At 67.9% G+C, this 14919-nt stretch overlaps 2 protein-coding genes across 2 annotated transcripts; one reads left to right on the top strand and one right to left on the bottom strand.

Moving 5' to 3' along the window:
* Window positions 1–1597: 1597 nt before the first annotated feature.
* On the bottom strand, window positions 1598–4991 carry LOC106863838 (blue-sensitive opsin). The gene is made up of 5 exons (XM_014893398.2): window positions 4607–4991; window positions 3925–4093; window positions 3177–3342; window positions 2269–2508; window positions 1598–1726 (listed from the first exon to the last, which is right to left on the bottom strand). The coding sequence occupies exons 1-5, from the start codon at window positions 4989–4991 to the stop codon at window positions 1598–1600; spliced, it is 1089 nt and encodes a 362-aa protein (XP_014748884.1).
* A 2507-nt stretch (window positions 4992–7498) lies between these two features.
* Window positions 7499–14356, top strand: MECP2 (methyl-CpG binding protein 2). Its single transcript, XM_088155070.1, is given in 4 exon segments — window positions 7499–7571; window positions 10766–11074; window positions 11150–11903; window positions 11906–14356. Coding segments are annotated over 4 exon segments (1494 nt in total). The 5' UTR covers window positions 7499–7533; the 3' UTR covers window positions 12299–14356.
* The last annotated feature ends 563 nt before the right edge of the window (window positions 14357–14919 follow it).

Genomic DNA, 14919 nt, shown 5'->3' with positions numbered 1-14919 from the left:
CCGGGGGTTGGGGGCGCTCCCGGGGGGGGTCACCCCAGAAGGGCCCCCCAGGCCTGACCTCAATCCTCCCCCTCCCCCCCCCGGGGGGAGCCGGAGCTGCCGCCCCCCCCCCCCCCCCCCCCTAATCCCGGGATTTTTCGGGTCGCCCCGGGGGAGTCCGATTAGGGGGGGACACGGAAATTTTAATCCCCCCCCCGGGGAAAAGGGGGCGCGGAGCGGCGGAGAGAGAAGCTTGGGGGGCTCCGAGGGGGAGCTGGGGCGGTCCTGGGGGGTCTGGGGGTCTCGGGGATGCTAGGCGGTGGGGGAGGTTCGGGGTCGGTTTTGGGGCAGTTCTGTGGGGTGTGGGAGAGGTTTGGGTGGGGGTCTCGGCGGCTTTGAGGCGATGCTGGGGGGTCTGGAGGGTTCCGGGGGGCTCTGGGGGGGTTTTGGGGCTGTTCTGAGGGGGGTTGGGGGCTCGGGGGGGCTCCGGGGTTCTCTTGGGGGTTCTCGATGTTTTCGGGGGTCTCTGGGGGAGGTTCTGAGGGGTTTTGGGGCAGTTCTGGGGGATTTTGGGGTCCCTGGGGAGGCTTTGGGGGGTCCGGGGGGGTCTCTGGGGCAGCTCCGGGCGGGTTCTGGGGGATCCCGTCGGTTCCAGGATTAGGCTGGGGGCGCTCGGACCCCCCTAAATTGGGGGGGCAAAGGGGGGCGGGCGGTGCCCCCCACCCCCCATTTCTCCCCTCCCCATCCCGGGGGGCGGCAGGTAAGTGCTGGGGGGGGGGGGCTGGGGGGGCTCTGTGGGTCACTGTGGGGGGCTGGGGGCCACTGTGGGGCTGCCGTGGGGCCACCAAGGGCCACCCGCGGGGGCTGCTGTGGGTCACCGTGGGGCCACCAGGGGGTGCTGTGGGGCCACCAAAGGCCACCTTTAGGTGCCACCCTTGGGGCTGCTCTGGGGCCACCACGAGTCCCTGTGGGGCCACCGTGGGTGCCGTGTGTCCCCCGTGGGTGTCCCCCGTGGGTGCCCCGTGGGTGTCCCCGTGGGTGTCCCCCCCGTGTCCCCCCGGGCCGTGCGGGTCGGAATTCCGCTAGTTCTGAACTTTTTCCTGGAAAAAAAGCTCACTACTGGCAGAACTCGGCCGCGCGCCCCACCGGGGCCACCTGGGGGACACCTGGGGGACACCTGGGGGCACCTGGGGGTATTGAGGCAGCACTTAGGGGTGTGGGGTTATTGCGAGGACGCTTGTGGGGCGCTTGGAGGCACTTGTGGGGCTGGGGGCACCGTGGGGGCACTGCGAAGACACTTGTGGGTCACTTGGGGGGCATTTGGAGTGGTACTTGTGGGTCTGGGGGGCACTTGTGGGGTGGCCCCAAAGCAGAGGCAGCGGCTGCGTCTCCAGTGTTTAATGCGGGGGGGGGGGGGGTTATGTACAACGGAGCCGTGGGGCTGCCCCATAGCGGGCGGGGGGGGGGGGCAGAGCTGCCGTGGGGCTGAGCGCGGTGTGGGGCAGAACCGTGGGGCTGAGCCCGATATAGGACCGAGCCCGCCGTGGGGCAGCCCTGGCTGGGCCGGCCCGCCGTGGGGCAGAGCCGCCGTGGGGCAGAGCCGCCGTGGGGCGGGGCCCTACGCCGGGGACACCTGGCTCGAGGACACCGAGGACACCTGCGTGGCCTGGGACGAGCCGGACACGTCGTCATCGTCCCCGAAGGGGCTCCGGCCGCAGAACACGAGCTTGAGCATGCAGGAGCGGAACTGCGGGCAGGGGGCGTCACGGCGGGACCCCAGACCCACGGCCGGACCCATAGAGAGACCCCAGACCCACACAGGGACCCCAGACCCACGGCCGGACCCATAGGAACACCCCAGAGCCATAGAGAGACCCCAGACCCACACAGGGACCCCAGACCCACAGCGGGACCCATAGAGAGACCCCAGACCCACGGAGGGACCATAGGAACCCCCCCAGAGCCATAGAGAGACCCCAGACCCACGGAGGGACCATAGGAACACCCCCAGACCCATAGAGAGAGCCCAGACCCACACAGGGACCCATAGGAACAACCCCAGACCCACACAGGGACCCCAGACCCACAGCGGGACCCCACACCCATAGGGGGACCCATAGGAGCACCCCCAGAGCTGTAGGAACACACTCAGACCCACAGCAGGACCCCAGACCCACCAAGAGACCCCAGACCCACAGCAACGTCCTGTCCCCATGTCCCCATTGTCCCTGTGGTCCCCATCACCCCCACTGTCCCCACATCCCCAGGCCCCACATCCCCAGGCCCCACCTGCTTGTTCATGAAGACGTAGATGACGGGGTTGTAGACAGTGGAGGCCTTGGAGAACACGGAGGGCACGGAGGCCAGCCCCACATCGAAGGGGTGGCCGCGGTGCGTGACCACCCAGAGGGCGAAGGCCGAGTAGGGCAGCCAGCACACCAGGAAGCCCAGCACCATCACCACCACCATCTTGGTCACCTCCCGCTCCGCCTTCTGCGTGCTGGCCGACTGCTCCTGCTGCTTGGCCACCTGGGGACCGCGGGGGCCACAGCGGCCTCAGCTGTGGGGCCACAGCTGGGGGTGTGGGGTCACAGCTGGGGGTGTGGGGCCACAGCTGGGGGGTGTGGGGGTCACAGCTGGGGGGTGTGGGGGCCACTGCTGGGGGGTGTGGGGGCCACTGCTGGGGGGTGAATCGGGGACATGGGGTCAGATATAGGGTCAGATGTAGGGGGTGGGTATGGGGGATATGGGGTCAGATATAGGGTCAGATGTAGGGGGTAGGTATGGGGGATATGGGGGATATGGGGTCAGATACAGGGGAAGGGTCTGGGGGATATGGGGTCAGATACGCAGGGTCAGGCACAGGGGGTGTGGGGTCAAATATGGGGGACAGATTTGGGGTCAGACACGGGGGTGTCACACTTTGGGGGTCACTCCTGGGGTCAGTTTGGGGCACTCAGCCATGCCACTGACCCATGGAGGTCTCAGACCCCCAGCACTGACCCTCGCTGACCCCCCCCCGCTTTGGGGTCCCCATAAGGACCCCCCACCCCACAGGACCCCTCCTCTCCTGTGCCCCCAATGAACCGTGTACCCCAATAAAGCCGTGTACCCCAACAAACCGTGTGCCCCTCGAGACTCCCCCAAACCCCCTCGGGACCCCCCAACCCCCCTCGGGACCCCCCAAACCCCCTCACCGCGCGCAGGGTGAGCAGCAGCCGCCCGTAGGAGAAGACGATGACGCTCAGGGGGAAGCCGAAGCAGAAGCAGAAGAGGAAAATCACGTAGGACTCGTTGTTCCATTTGTTGTCCGTCGTGTACCAGTCCGGGCCGCAGGAGCACTGCAGCCCCTCGGGGATGTACCTGGGGAGGGGGCGTCACACCTCTGTGGGACCCCCGAACCGCCCCCGAGACCCCCGAGTGCAGCAACCCCTCCCCAAAAATTCCCGGGACCCCCAAACTCCTCGGGAGCTCCTCAGCCCCTCCGGGCTGTACCTGGGGAGGGGGGGGGGGTCACACCAATGTGAGACCCCCGAACTCAGCCCGGGACCCCCAGACCGCTCTCGGGACCCCCAAACTGTCCCCGAGATCCCCGAACTACCCCCGAGACTCCCCCAAAATTCCCGGGAGCCCCAAGTCCCCTCGGGAGCTCCTCAGCTCCTCGAGGATGGTGAGGATGGGTGGGCATCGCCGTGGGACCCCCGAATTCAGCCCGGGACCCCCAAACAGCCGCCAGGATCAGTCCCTGGGACCCCCAGACTCATCGGGAGCCCCGAATTGCTGCCAGGACCTTCGAGCTGCCCCCAGACCCTTAAAACCCCTCCGGACCCCCAAAACCTCCAGGGACCCCTGACCCTCCTGGGACCCCCGATCCAACTGGGACCCCCAATTCCCGTCAGAGCCCAAACCTTGGGGACCCCCTGGCCCCCCCAGGCCCCCCCGGACCTGCTCCAGCCGAAGAGGGGGGGCACGGCGGCGATGAGGCCGAAGATCCAGGTGATGGCACAGCCCAGAACCGCGTGGCTACCCCGGAACGTGAAGTTGCCCAGGGGCTTGCAGATGACCAGGAAGCGCTCGAAGGCCACCACGGCCAGGGACCAGAGGGACACCATCCCTGGGGACGGGGACACGGGTGACACCCCTGTCACCGTGGCCACCATGGCCACCACAGGGACACCATCCCTGGGGACAGGGGACACGGGTGACACCCCTGTCACCGTGGCCACCATGGCCACCACGGGACACTGCCCCGTGCCAATGTCACGGCATCCACGTGTCCCCATTGTCCCCCTGTCCCTGTCCCACACTTGCCAAGTCTTACCTGCCCAATGTCCCCACACCTGGCGCCCCTCGGCCAACTGTCCCCAGACCCAATGTCCCCAAAGCCACGGTGACACTGCTCCTCTTGTCCCCCACGCCTGACACCCCCAGACCCAGCGCCCCCAGACTCAATGTCCCCAGATCATGGTGACCTCGTGCCTCATTTCCCACACCCCCAATGCCCCAGACCGAACACCCCCCGACCCAGAGATCCCAGACCACGGTGACCACCTATCCCATATCCCACACCCCCAGACCCCAAGCCCCCATCCCCAGCGCCCCCCACCCCTTTCCCCCTTTCCCTCACCGCCCAGCGTGGCTGCAAACCCCTCGACCTTGCAGGCCAGCGGCCCCAGGGCGAAATACATCTGGGAGAAGCTGTAGAAGGCCGTGGTGGAGCCCACGCACACCACGAGCAGGTTGGCCACGGCCAGGTTGACCAGGATGTAGTTGAGGTGGGAGCGGAGCTTCTTGTACTTGGCCGTGCAGGCCACGGTGAGCGCGTTGATGGGGACCCCGAGCACGATGAGCAGGAACATGAAGGCTGCCATGGCCCGGAACACGCCGGGGCTGCCCAGGTGCGTCTGGGGCACCAGGAAAGGGCTCAGCGCCGTCAGGTTGGTGGTGTCCAGGCTCATGGGGATGTAGAAATCCTCGGGCAGCTCGTCCCGCATTTCCCGTGGTTTCTGCATGGCGGCGGGGGGACGGCGGATGGGTGGGGGGCGATGGGGTGGATCTTTTATAGGGAGGGGGGCGGATGGGACGGGCCCCCCCCCCCCATTAATAATCGCGGTTTAGGAGGCAAAGCGCGGCTGAGCTCGGCTCATCCGGTGGCCGGCGCTGGCCAAGCTGGGCTTAGGCGCCCGGCAAGCGGCTTTCGGGGGGTCTTAATCACCCCCAAGCCCTGATTAGTGGGGTTGGGGTGGGGGATCAGGGGGTATCAGGCCCCCCCCCCATCCTAAAAGGGCTTAATTGGGTGCTGGTGCAATGGGGAGGGGGCGGGGGGGGGTGGGGGGGGTGGTCCTGAAATACCCTCAGGTGCGGGGAGGGGTTTGGGGTTTTGGGGGTGCAGAGGTCCCGGATTGGAGCTTGAGAGGTTCCTGGGGTCTCAAACTGGGCCCCAAAACCTCCCCGGGATCCCGAACTGGACCCCAGAACCTCCCCGGGATCCCGAACTGGACCCCAAAAGGTTCCTTGGAACCACCTCGTGCCACCAAATCAGACCCCAAAAGCTCCTTGAGACCCCAAACTGGGCCCCAAACCCTCCCTGGGACCACCCTGCACGCCAAAATTTTGCTGGGACCGTCCTGTGCCCACAAACCGAACCCCAAAAAGCTCCCTGGGCCCCCCCATACCCCAAAACACCGCAGACCCTCCCCCTGTTACCCCCAAGACCACCCCCCGAACCCCTCTGGAGCCCCTCAGTTTTCCCCCAGGATTTTGGGGGTCTCTGGGGACGCCGGGGAGCTGGTCCCAGGGAATTTTGGGGGCTCCCGGGAGATTCTGGGGGCTCCAGCCCCCCCTCGGAGGGTGCAGGGGGATATTTGGGGGTCCCTGCCCCCCTCTGGGGGGACTACATGTCCCAGGGTCCCTCTGGGGACCCCCCCAGGTGCCCCCCTAATCCCGGGGGGGTCACGGATGGCCGGGATTTGGGACAATCCCCCCGGAGATGACCCCGATCCGGGGGGGGGCGGGGCGGGACCCCCCGAAACGGGGAGAAGGGGGTGGGAACAAGGGGGAGGGGGGAGAGGGACACACGGGGGGGATTGGGGGGGTTCAGGGGGTTTTGGGGGTGTCCAGGAGGGTTTGGGGGGGGGCTTTGGGGGTGTCCCTTGGGGGGGGTCCGGGAGGTTTGGGGTTGCCCCATATTGGGGAGGGGGAGGGGGATTTTGGGGGGGTTGGGGAGGGGGGATTAGCGCTCCATCCCCGCTCATCCCCTCCCGGCTCGGGGGGGCACCCGCTCCCCGCCCCCCACCCTCCCAGGGACGCGCTGGTCGGACTGGTGAGCGCACTGGTGGCCACACTGGCCATACTGGGAGGCACTGGGCTCGGACTGGTGGCCACCGTCCCCATACTGGTCCTTTACTGGTGGCCGCAGGGCCATACTGGTTCCTGTTTTCCCCATACTGGTGTGCGTGGTGTTCATACTGGTCCGGTACTGGTTCCTGCTGACCCCTCACTGGTCCCAGTTATCCCCCTGTGGTCCCGCACTGGTGTCTGTGGTGCCCGTACTGGCCCCGTACTGGTGGACATGATCCCCATACTGGTCCCACACTGGTTCCTACTGTCCCGTACTGGTCCCAGCTGTCCCTACACTGGTCCCAGTTGTCCCCGTACTGGTCTCCACTATTCCCAAACTGGTCCCCACTATTCACAAACTGGTCCCAGCTGTCCCACAGTGGTCCCCAGTATTCCCATACTGGTCCCCGCTGTCCCATACTGGTCTCCACTATTCCCATACTGGTCCCCGCTGTCCCATACTGGACCCCGCTGTCCCATACTGGTCCCCGCTGTCCCATACTGGACCCCGCTGTCCCATACTGGTCCCCACTATTCCCATACTGGTCCCAGCTGTCCCATACTGGACCCCGCTATCCCATACTGGTCCCAGTTGTCCCACAGTGGTCCCCACTATTCCCATACTGGTCCCAGCTGTCCCATACTGGACCCCGCTGTCCCATACTGGTCCCCACTATTCCCATATTGGTCCCCGTACTGGGGCAGCGGGACCCGGGGCGGGCGGGGCGTGGCCAGGGCGTGCCCGGGGCGTGGCCCGGCAGGGGGGGCGTGGCCTCGCGGACCGTTACGGCCGTTGGATTTCAAACCTTTCGCAGCGCGGGGGGGCCCAGGCCACGCCCCCTCCGCCGGCTCTTGACGGACATCCCTCACATCCAATCAGCGCTCCGCGTCCCGGCGCGGGGCCCAATGAGCGGCCGCGCGCGCTCCGCCGGCCCCGCCCCCGGTAACTGACAGCGCTTCCCGCCAATTCCAACGGCCCGGCGCGAGCGCGCCGGCCCCGCCCCCGGAGGGCGTCCCCGCCGCCCAATCACCGCGCGCCGACGCCTTGAGCGACGGCAGGCCCGGCCAGTCAGCGCGAGGCCGAGGGGCGGGGCCGGCGCCGCTCCGGGTTCCCGTCGCCGCTCGGTCCGGGCCGCCCCCCCCCCTCCCGCCCCCCCCCCCTCGGCCCCCCCCCCTCAGCTTCCCCCCCCCCGCGGGTTCTTCGCTGCGAAGAAAATGGCGGCGGCGGCGCCGAGCGGCGACGAGGGGCGGCTGTGAGTGAGGAGGGGGCGGCGGGGCCGGGGGGGGCCGCGGCGGGTGTTGGGGAAGGCTGTGAGGAGAGGTGAGGGGGGGGGCGTCGCCCCGCGCGCGCGCGCGCGCGCGAGACCCCCCCCCCCTCCTCCTTCTCTCCCTCACGCCCCCCCCCCCCACCCCCCCCTTTCCTTCCCCTCACGGGCCGGGCGGGAACCGGGAATGGCGGGCGGGGAGGGGGGGGGTGTGTGTGAGGGCTGGGGGGGGGCTGTGAGCGCCGCGAGTGCGTCACGAGCGGCCGCGGCCCCCCCGGAGGGCGGGAGGGGCTCCCCCGGCCCGGGGACCCCTCGGTGGGACCCCCCGAGCCTTCGGCCGGACACCCGCGACCCCTCCGCGCCGCCCGGAGACTGCGGGGAACCCCCATCCCCTTCCCCCGGCAGCCCCCAAACGCGGCCCCCCCACCCCGCCCCGAAATTTGGGGACCCCCCCCCCCCCCCCCGTTGTTTCTCTCTCCCCATCCCGGTGTTGTCTCCTCGTTGGGGTGGGAGATGGAGCCCCCCCCCCCCCTTTTTGGAGGGATCCGGCATGAGGGGACCCCCGCCCCCCACAAGGGGACACACCCCCCGCCCGTCCCGCGCGCGCCGAGCACCGGGAGTCACCCCCAAAAGCGCCCGAAACCCTCTCCGGAGTCACCCCAAAATCCTCGCCGAGTCACCCCCAGCCTCCCCCAGGGGCACCCCGAAACCTCCCGAGTCACCCCCAATTCCCGGAGTTACCCCAAACCCCCCCGAGTCACCCCAAAACACCCCGCGTTATACCGACCCCCCCAAGTCACCCCAAAACCCCCCCGAAGTCACCCCGAAACCCCCCCGAAGTCACCCCGAAACACCCCGAGTCGCCCCAAAATTTTATGCTTGCGCTGCGCCCCAAAATACCCAAATTTGCTTCAAGCTGCCGCGCTCACGCGGTGCCCCAAAGTCGCCCGGGTTACCCCAGAATATCCCGAATTTCCCCAAAATGCTGCGCCCCGAAACTGCCCCAAATTCTTGCGTGCACGTGGCTCCCCAAAATATCCCGAACTGCCCCAAAATGCTGCGCCCCGAAATACCCGAAAACGCCCCAAACTGCTTCTCACGCTGAGCCCCCAAACCCCCCGAGTTATCCCAAAATGCTGTCCCCGAAATACCCAAAATTGCCCCAAACTGCTGCTCGCACCGCGTCCCAAATCCCTCCAATTTACCCCGAAATCCCCTGAATTGCCCCCAAATTCCGTGCTCGTGCGCCACCCCAAAATGTCCAAAATTGCTCCAAGATGCTGCTGACGCTGCACGTCCCAAACCCTCGATTTTCCCCCAAATTTCCCCGAGTCGCTGCGCTCACGCCGTGCCCCCGAATACCCAGAACTGCCCCAAAGTGCAGCTCATGGGGCGTCCCCCAAAACCCCCCGATTTACCCTGAAATCCCCCAAATTTCCCCAAACTGCTGCGCTCATGCAGCTCCCCCAAACTCCCCGAGTTACCCCAAAATACTCTGAATTCCCCCAAAATGCAGCAGCCGTGCTGAGCCCCAAAATACCCAGAATTGCCCCAAATGTTCCCCTCACGCTGCTCCCAAAGACGCCTCGAATTCCCCCAGAACGGCCGCGCTGCCGCGACCCCTCGGGTTCCCCCCAGATTCCCCCCAATCCCACCTGGAACTGCCCTCACTCCCCGAAATCTCACCAATCGCCCCCAAATCACCCCGAAATTTCCCAAATTCCGCCCGAATCGCCCACGTTTCCCCGGAACACCCCAAAATTTGGTTCCTCACGCCCGCCTTTGCTGCGCCCTGGGTTGTGGCTACCCCGAGACCTCCGGGGCCACTTGGGATCCTCAACCCTGAGGCTGCTCCAGACCACCAAGAGACCCCCCAGGGTCACCCCAGACCCCCCTGGGACCCCCAAGGCAACCGAGAGACCCCCAGGGCCACCTCAGACCCTCAACCCCGAGGCCACCCCAAACCCCCTGAGACCCCCAAGGCCCGGGGGGGGTGGGAGGTCCCTGGGGTCACCCCCCTGTCCCCAACGCCTCTCACCCCGACATTCCCGTGCCCCTTCCCAAAGTTTTCTTTGTGCCGTTTTTGCGACTTTCAGCCCCAAAATTGGGCTAGGGGGCCTCTGGGAATAAACCTCAGGAATGGGGACAGGCTGGGGGTCCTGAGTGGGGCTACATCCCCCTCCCCACCCCATAACCGACCCCATAGCAGGGGTCCCGCCCCTCCCCTCCCGCAGCCTCACCTGTCTGTGTTCCCTCGCCAGGACGGGACCCCCGTGCCGGTGACAGCGGTGACACCGAGGACGGGGGTCCCACGCCAGCCCCCCACCCCAAATTCCTCCCCTCCCCCAGGGGTCCCATCCGTGGTGACACCGACACGGGGGTCCGGTGACAGCCCCGGTGTCCCCACGCACTGGCCACGACCCCCGGGGCTGGTTTTAGTGCCGGTCACTCGGCGGGGTGGACACGGGGCTGCCGGACACTCGGGTGGCCGAGCCAGGACGGGCTTTGGGGATGTCCGGCCTGGCCGGAGCCGTGTCCACTCCGAGCCCCCGTCCCCTCCGTGCCCCCCACGCCACGGACTGAGCAGCTCTGGGATGTTCCGGCCGTGGCCGTAATTCCCGCCTGGCCGGCTGCCCCTCCTTCCTCCTCCTCCTTCCTCCTCTTCCTCCTCCTCCTCCTCCTCCTGGCTCTGGCCAGTCCTGCCCAATTCGGAACCGTTTCACCCCATTCCGTGTGTCCAGTGGTGTCCGTTTGTCTGTCGGGGTTTGTGTGTCCGGGACTGACCACGGCTGTGTCCAGAGAGGTGCAGGGCCCTGTCCATCGGTGTCCGTGTGTCCAGCACTGACCACGGCTGTGTCTGTGTGTCCAGTGCTGGTCCGTTCCGTGCCTGGGGATCTGTGAGGCCGTGTCCGTGTGTCCATCGTGTCCGTGTGTCCATCGTGTCCGTGTGTCCACTGCTGACCCGTGCTGTGTCCAGGGATCCCCAGGGCCGTGTCCGTGTGTCCATCGGGTCCGTGCAGCCGGCACTGACCAGTGCTGTGTCCGGGGCCCTGTCCATGTGTCCAGCACTGACCCATTCACATCCAGCCCCCGCGGGGTCCACATCCCCGCGTCCATCCTGTCCGTGCGTCCACCGCTGACCCTCTCCCGCACCCCGCACTGACCCCTGCGTGTCCCCACAGGGAGGAGAAATCCGAGGAGAACCTGCAGCGGCCGCCCAAGGCCAAGAAGCCCAAAAAATCCGGCAAGGAGCCGGAACCGGCGCAGCCCGCGGCCGAGCCCGCCGAGGCCGGCAAGGCCGAGAGCTCGGAGGGTGCCGGGGCGGCACCGGCGGCGCCGGAAGCTTCGGCGTCACCGAAACAGCGGCGCTCCATCATCCGCGACCGCGGGCCCATGTACGACGACCCCACGCTGCCCGAGGGCTGGACACGCAAGCTCAAGCAGCGCAAGTCCGGCCGCTCGGCCGGCAAGTACGACGTCTACCTGATCAAGTGAGGCCCGGGGAGGTGAGGGTGGGGTGGTCACTGGTGCTGGCCGCTCGCTGACCGTCCGCTCTCCGTCCGCAGCCCGCAGGGAAAAGCCTTCCGCTCCAAGGTGGAGCTGATCGCCTACTTCGAGAAGGTGGGGGACACCTCGCTGGACCCCAACGACTTCGACTTCACGGTGACGGGCCGGGGGAGCCCCTCACGCCGCGAGCAGCGCCCGCCCAAGAAGCCCAAGTCGCCCAAAGGCCCCGGTACCGGCCGCGGCCGGGGCAGGCCCAAGGGCAGCGGCGGCGGCAGCGGCGCTTCCCGGCCCAAGGCGGCCACGGCCGTGTCCGAGGGGGGCTCTGCGGCCAAACGCGCGCTGGAGAAGCCCCCAGGGAAGCTGCTGGTCAAGATGCCGTTCGCCCCCGGCCAGCCGGGCCCCGCGGCCCCGCCGGCCCCGCGGCGGCCGGGCCGCAAGCGCCGGGCCGAGCCGGACAGTCCGGCCGTGCCCAAGAAACGCGGGCGCAAACCGGCGGGGGCCACGGGGCCGGGGGGGCCGGGGGGCCCCGACAAGAAGGCGGCGACTCCCCCGGCCGTGCAGGAAACCGTGCTGCCCATCAAGAAGAGGAAGACGAGGGAGACGGTGGTGGTGGAACCCGTGACAATGGCGGCGACCGCCACGGCCACGACGACGACGACGACGCCGCGGCCGCCGCCGACCCCGCCGGGCTCCCGCGGCCCCCGCAGCGCCCGGAGCCCCGGCCGGCGCAGCAAGGAGGGCAGCCCCAAAGGGCGGGGGGCTCCCCCCGCGCCCCCCCCCCCCCACCGCCACCACCGCTGCCGGAACCCCCCCAGAGCGACCCCAAGGACAGCGCCAGCCCCCCCCCCCCGCCGCCCCCGCCGCCGCCGCCGCCGCCGCCGCCCCCCCAGGACTTGAGCGGGTGCTCGGAGCAGAGGGGGGGTCCCGCGGCCCCCGACGGTTGCACCAAGGAGCCCCCTAAGACTCAGCCCCCGCCGCCGCCGCTGCCGCCGTCGCCGCCCTTCAAACACCGAGGGGAGCCCGAGCACAAAGACTCTGCCTCCTCTTCCTCCACCTCTTCATCCTCCTCTTCCTCCTCCTCCTCCTCCTCGTCGTCCTCGTCGGCGCCGCCGCCGCCCCCGCCCCCCCCCAGCGTGGCCGTGCCGCGGCCCCCGGCCCGCGAGGAGCCGGTGGACACGCGGACGCCTGTGCCCGAGCGGGTCAGCTGACTGTGAGCGGCCGCGGGGGAACGCACGGACCGACGGACGGACGGACGGACACACGGATGGGCCCCCCCCCACCTCCCCGCCCTAACCCCCCCGACCCCTTCACGAGGCAGTGGGGAACCCCCACCCCCCAAAACGAGCCCCCACTGCCAGGGTTTCCCACTCCTCCATGCTCCCCCCACCCCCCTGAATTTTTATTACCGACAAGCACAGCGAGGGACCCCGGACCCCCCCACTTTGCACTTTTTGAAGAGGGGGGGTCTCCAGGGCCCCCCCCCGAGGTTGGGCGGGGTTGGGAGGGGTTGTTTTGGGGGGGGGAGGGGGCGGGGCCGCGTCTTCCCCCCTCCCCCGGCGCCGCTTTTCTCGTTCTTCCAGTTCCGTTCGCGTTTTCCGCCCGTGGGAACCATTTGCACTATGGGGGAGGGGAGGGGGCGTGGCCGGGATCCGGCCGGCGGCCAATGGGGAGCGGCGCTGCTGAGGGAGGGGGGGGCGGGGCTGAGACGGCAGCCAATCGGGGGCAGGGATCCAGCGTGGAGCCAATCAGGAGAGGGGGTGTGGTGGCAGGGGGCGGGGTCTGGTGTGGAGCCAATCAGGAGGAGCGGTGGGTTCGGCCGGGATCGGTGGCTGAGCCAATCAGGAGCAGCGCTGGGCGGGGGTGGGATCTGGTGTGGAGCCAATCAGGAGCGACTGAGGAGGAGGGGTGTGGTGTTGAGCCAATCAGGTGTGACTTTATTGGGGGTCGGATTTTGAGCCAATCAGCAGCTATCGGTCCGTGGGGGATCTGGTGTCCGTAGCCAATCAGGATGGGCGGGATCGCGAGGGGGCGGGGCCGGGCCTTCAGCCAATGGGAGCGGCACTGTGGGGGCAAGATCCGGTGTAGAGCCAATTAGGAGGGGCGGGATCAGGCCCGGAGCCAATCAGGAGCAACCTTGGGTTCTGCTGGGATCCAGTGTTTGGCCAATCAGGAGGTGCGATCTGGAGGGGGGCGGGGCGGATTCCGGATCCCCCCGATGGAGGCGTGATCGAGTCAGGAGCCAATCAGGGACCGGGTGGTCGGCGCCGTCCAATCAGGGCTGAGATCCTGTGGGAGCGGGGCCGGATCCGGCCTCGGGAGTGACTCCGGGCAGGGGCGGGGCCCGGCCGGGATCCAATCAGGAGTGGTTTGGATTGGAGGGGCGGGTCCAGCCCCCGCCCAATGGGGTTGCTCCATGCTGGGGAGGGGGATCTGGTCACGGCCAATTAGGAGAGGCCATGGGCACGGTGGGAGCCAATCAGGACTGAGGGTGGGATCCGGTCCAGAGCCAATCAGGAGAGAGCACAGGGAGAGCCGGGATCCGGTCTGGAGCCAATCAGAGTTGGGGGCGGGATCTGGTCTGGAGCCAATCAGGAACAAGTGTCGGATCTGGTACGAAACCAATCGCAGCCGAGCTGGGATCTGGTCCAGAGCCAATCAGAATCGAGCGTGGGTGGAGCTGGGATCCAGTCTGGAGCCAATCAGAAATGAGGGTGTGGTCCTCTCGGGAACCAATCAGGAGCGAGCACGGGGCGATCCATTTAACCCTTTGTGGGGGGGGGGGGTGGTCCTGCCCCTCCCCCTCAATTCCATCCCGGGGTGGGGGAGGGGTCCCCATCCTGCACTTTACCCAATTTGGGGAGGGGGCAGGGGAGGGGTCGGGGTCCCCCCCCCCCCCTTGTGCCCCCCCCGTTCTTCCATCGCCCCCCCCGGGGGTCCCCGACCCCCCCCCGGCTCCTCACGGCAATAACGGGGGGGAGGGGCGGCCAGAGAGAGCAAACCCCCAATGGGGGGAGGGGCCCATGTGGGGGAGGGGTCCCATGGGGGGGAGGGGCACCACCATGGGGGGAATTTTGGGGGGCCCCCCCCGCCCCCCAAACCTATTTATTCTCTCGAGACGTTTTTTGCCTTATAAAGTTCCGGAAAAGCCCCTCGGTGTCGGTTGTTTTTGGGGGAGGGGGGTCCCAAACGGCGCCGCACTTCCCCCTCCCCCCAACTTAAAACCCCCCCAAAATTCCCCCAACCCCCCCTCCCCCCTCCCCAACCGCCCCCCCGGGTCTGTGTCTGTGCTGCTGCTGCTGCTGCTGCGCGTGATCCAGCGATTATAAATCTGTGTAACCCTCAGCCGCCTCCGCCGCTTCTTTGGCTCCGCTCACGGACCCCCCGAGACCCCCCGGGACCCCCCCGAGACCCCCCGGGACCCCCAGGACCCCCAGAGCCCCTCCTCGGGCCGGCGGAGGGGGATGGGGCTGGGTCACTCCCAAATGGGGGGTCCTGGATCCCAGGTAGTTTTTGGAAAAAAAAAAATTCTCCCCAGTTGGGTTTTGGGTCCAGCTAGGTGGATTTAGGATTTCCCCCAGGTGGGTTTCGGATCTTCCCAGGTGAATTTGGGGTTCCCAGGTGCTGATTTTGGGGTCCCCAGGTGGGTTTTGGATCTTCCCAGATGGATTTGGGATCCTCCCGGCTGAATTTGGGACCCTCACAGGTGGATTTTGGGGTTCCCAAGTGCTTTTTGGCCTTGCAGGTGTTGATTTTGGGCTCTCCCCGGGTAGGTTTGCATCCACCTGGGTGTATTTGGGAACCCCCAGAGGAGGTTTTGGGTACCTGGGTG

The sequence above is a fragment of the Sturnus vulgaris genome, chromosome 34, assembly GCF_052056855.1.
Source record: "Sturnus vulgaris isolate bStuVul1 chromosome 34, bStuVul1.hap1, whole genome shotgun sequence".
Classification (NCBI taxonomy): Eukaryota; Metazoa; Chordata; class Aves; order Passeriformes; family Sturnidae; genus Sturnus; species Sturnus vulgaris.
The sequence above is the reverse complement of the archived record's forward strand: the minus strand, read 5'-3'. Positions and strand labels throughout refer to the sequence as shown.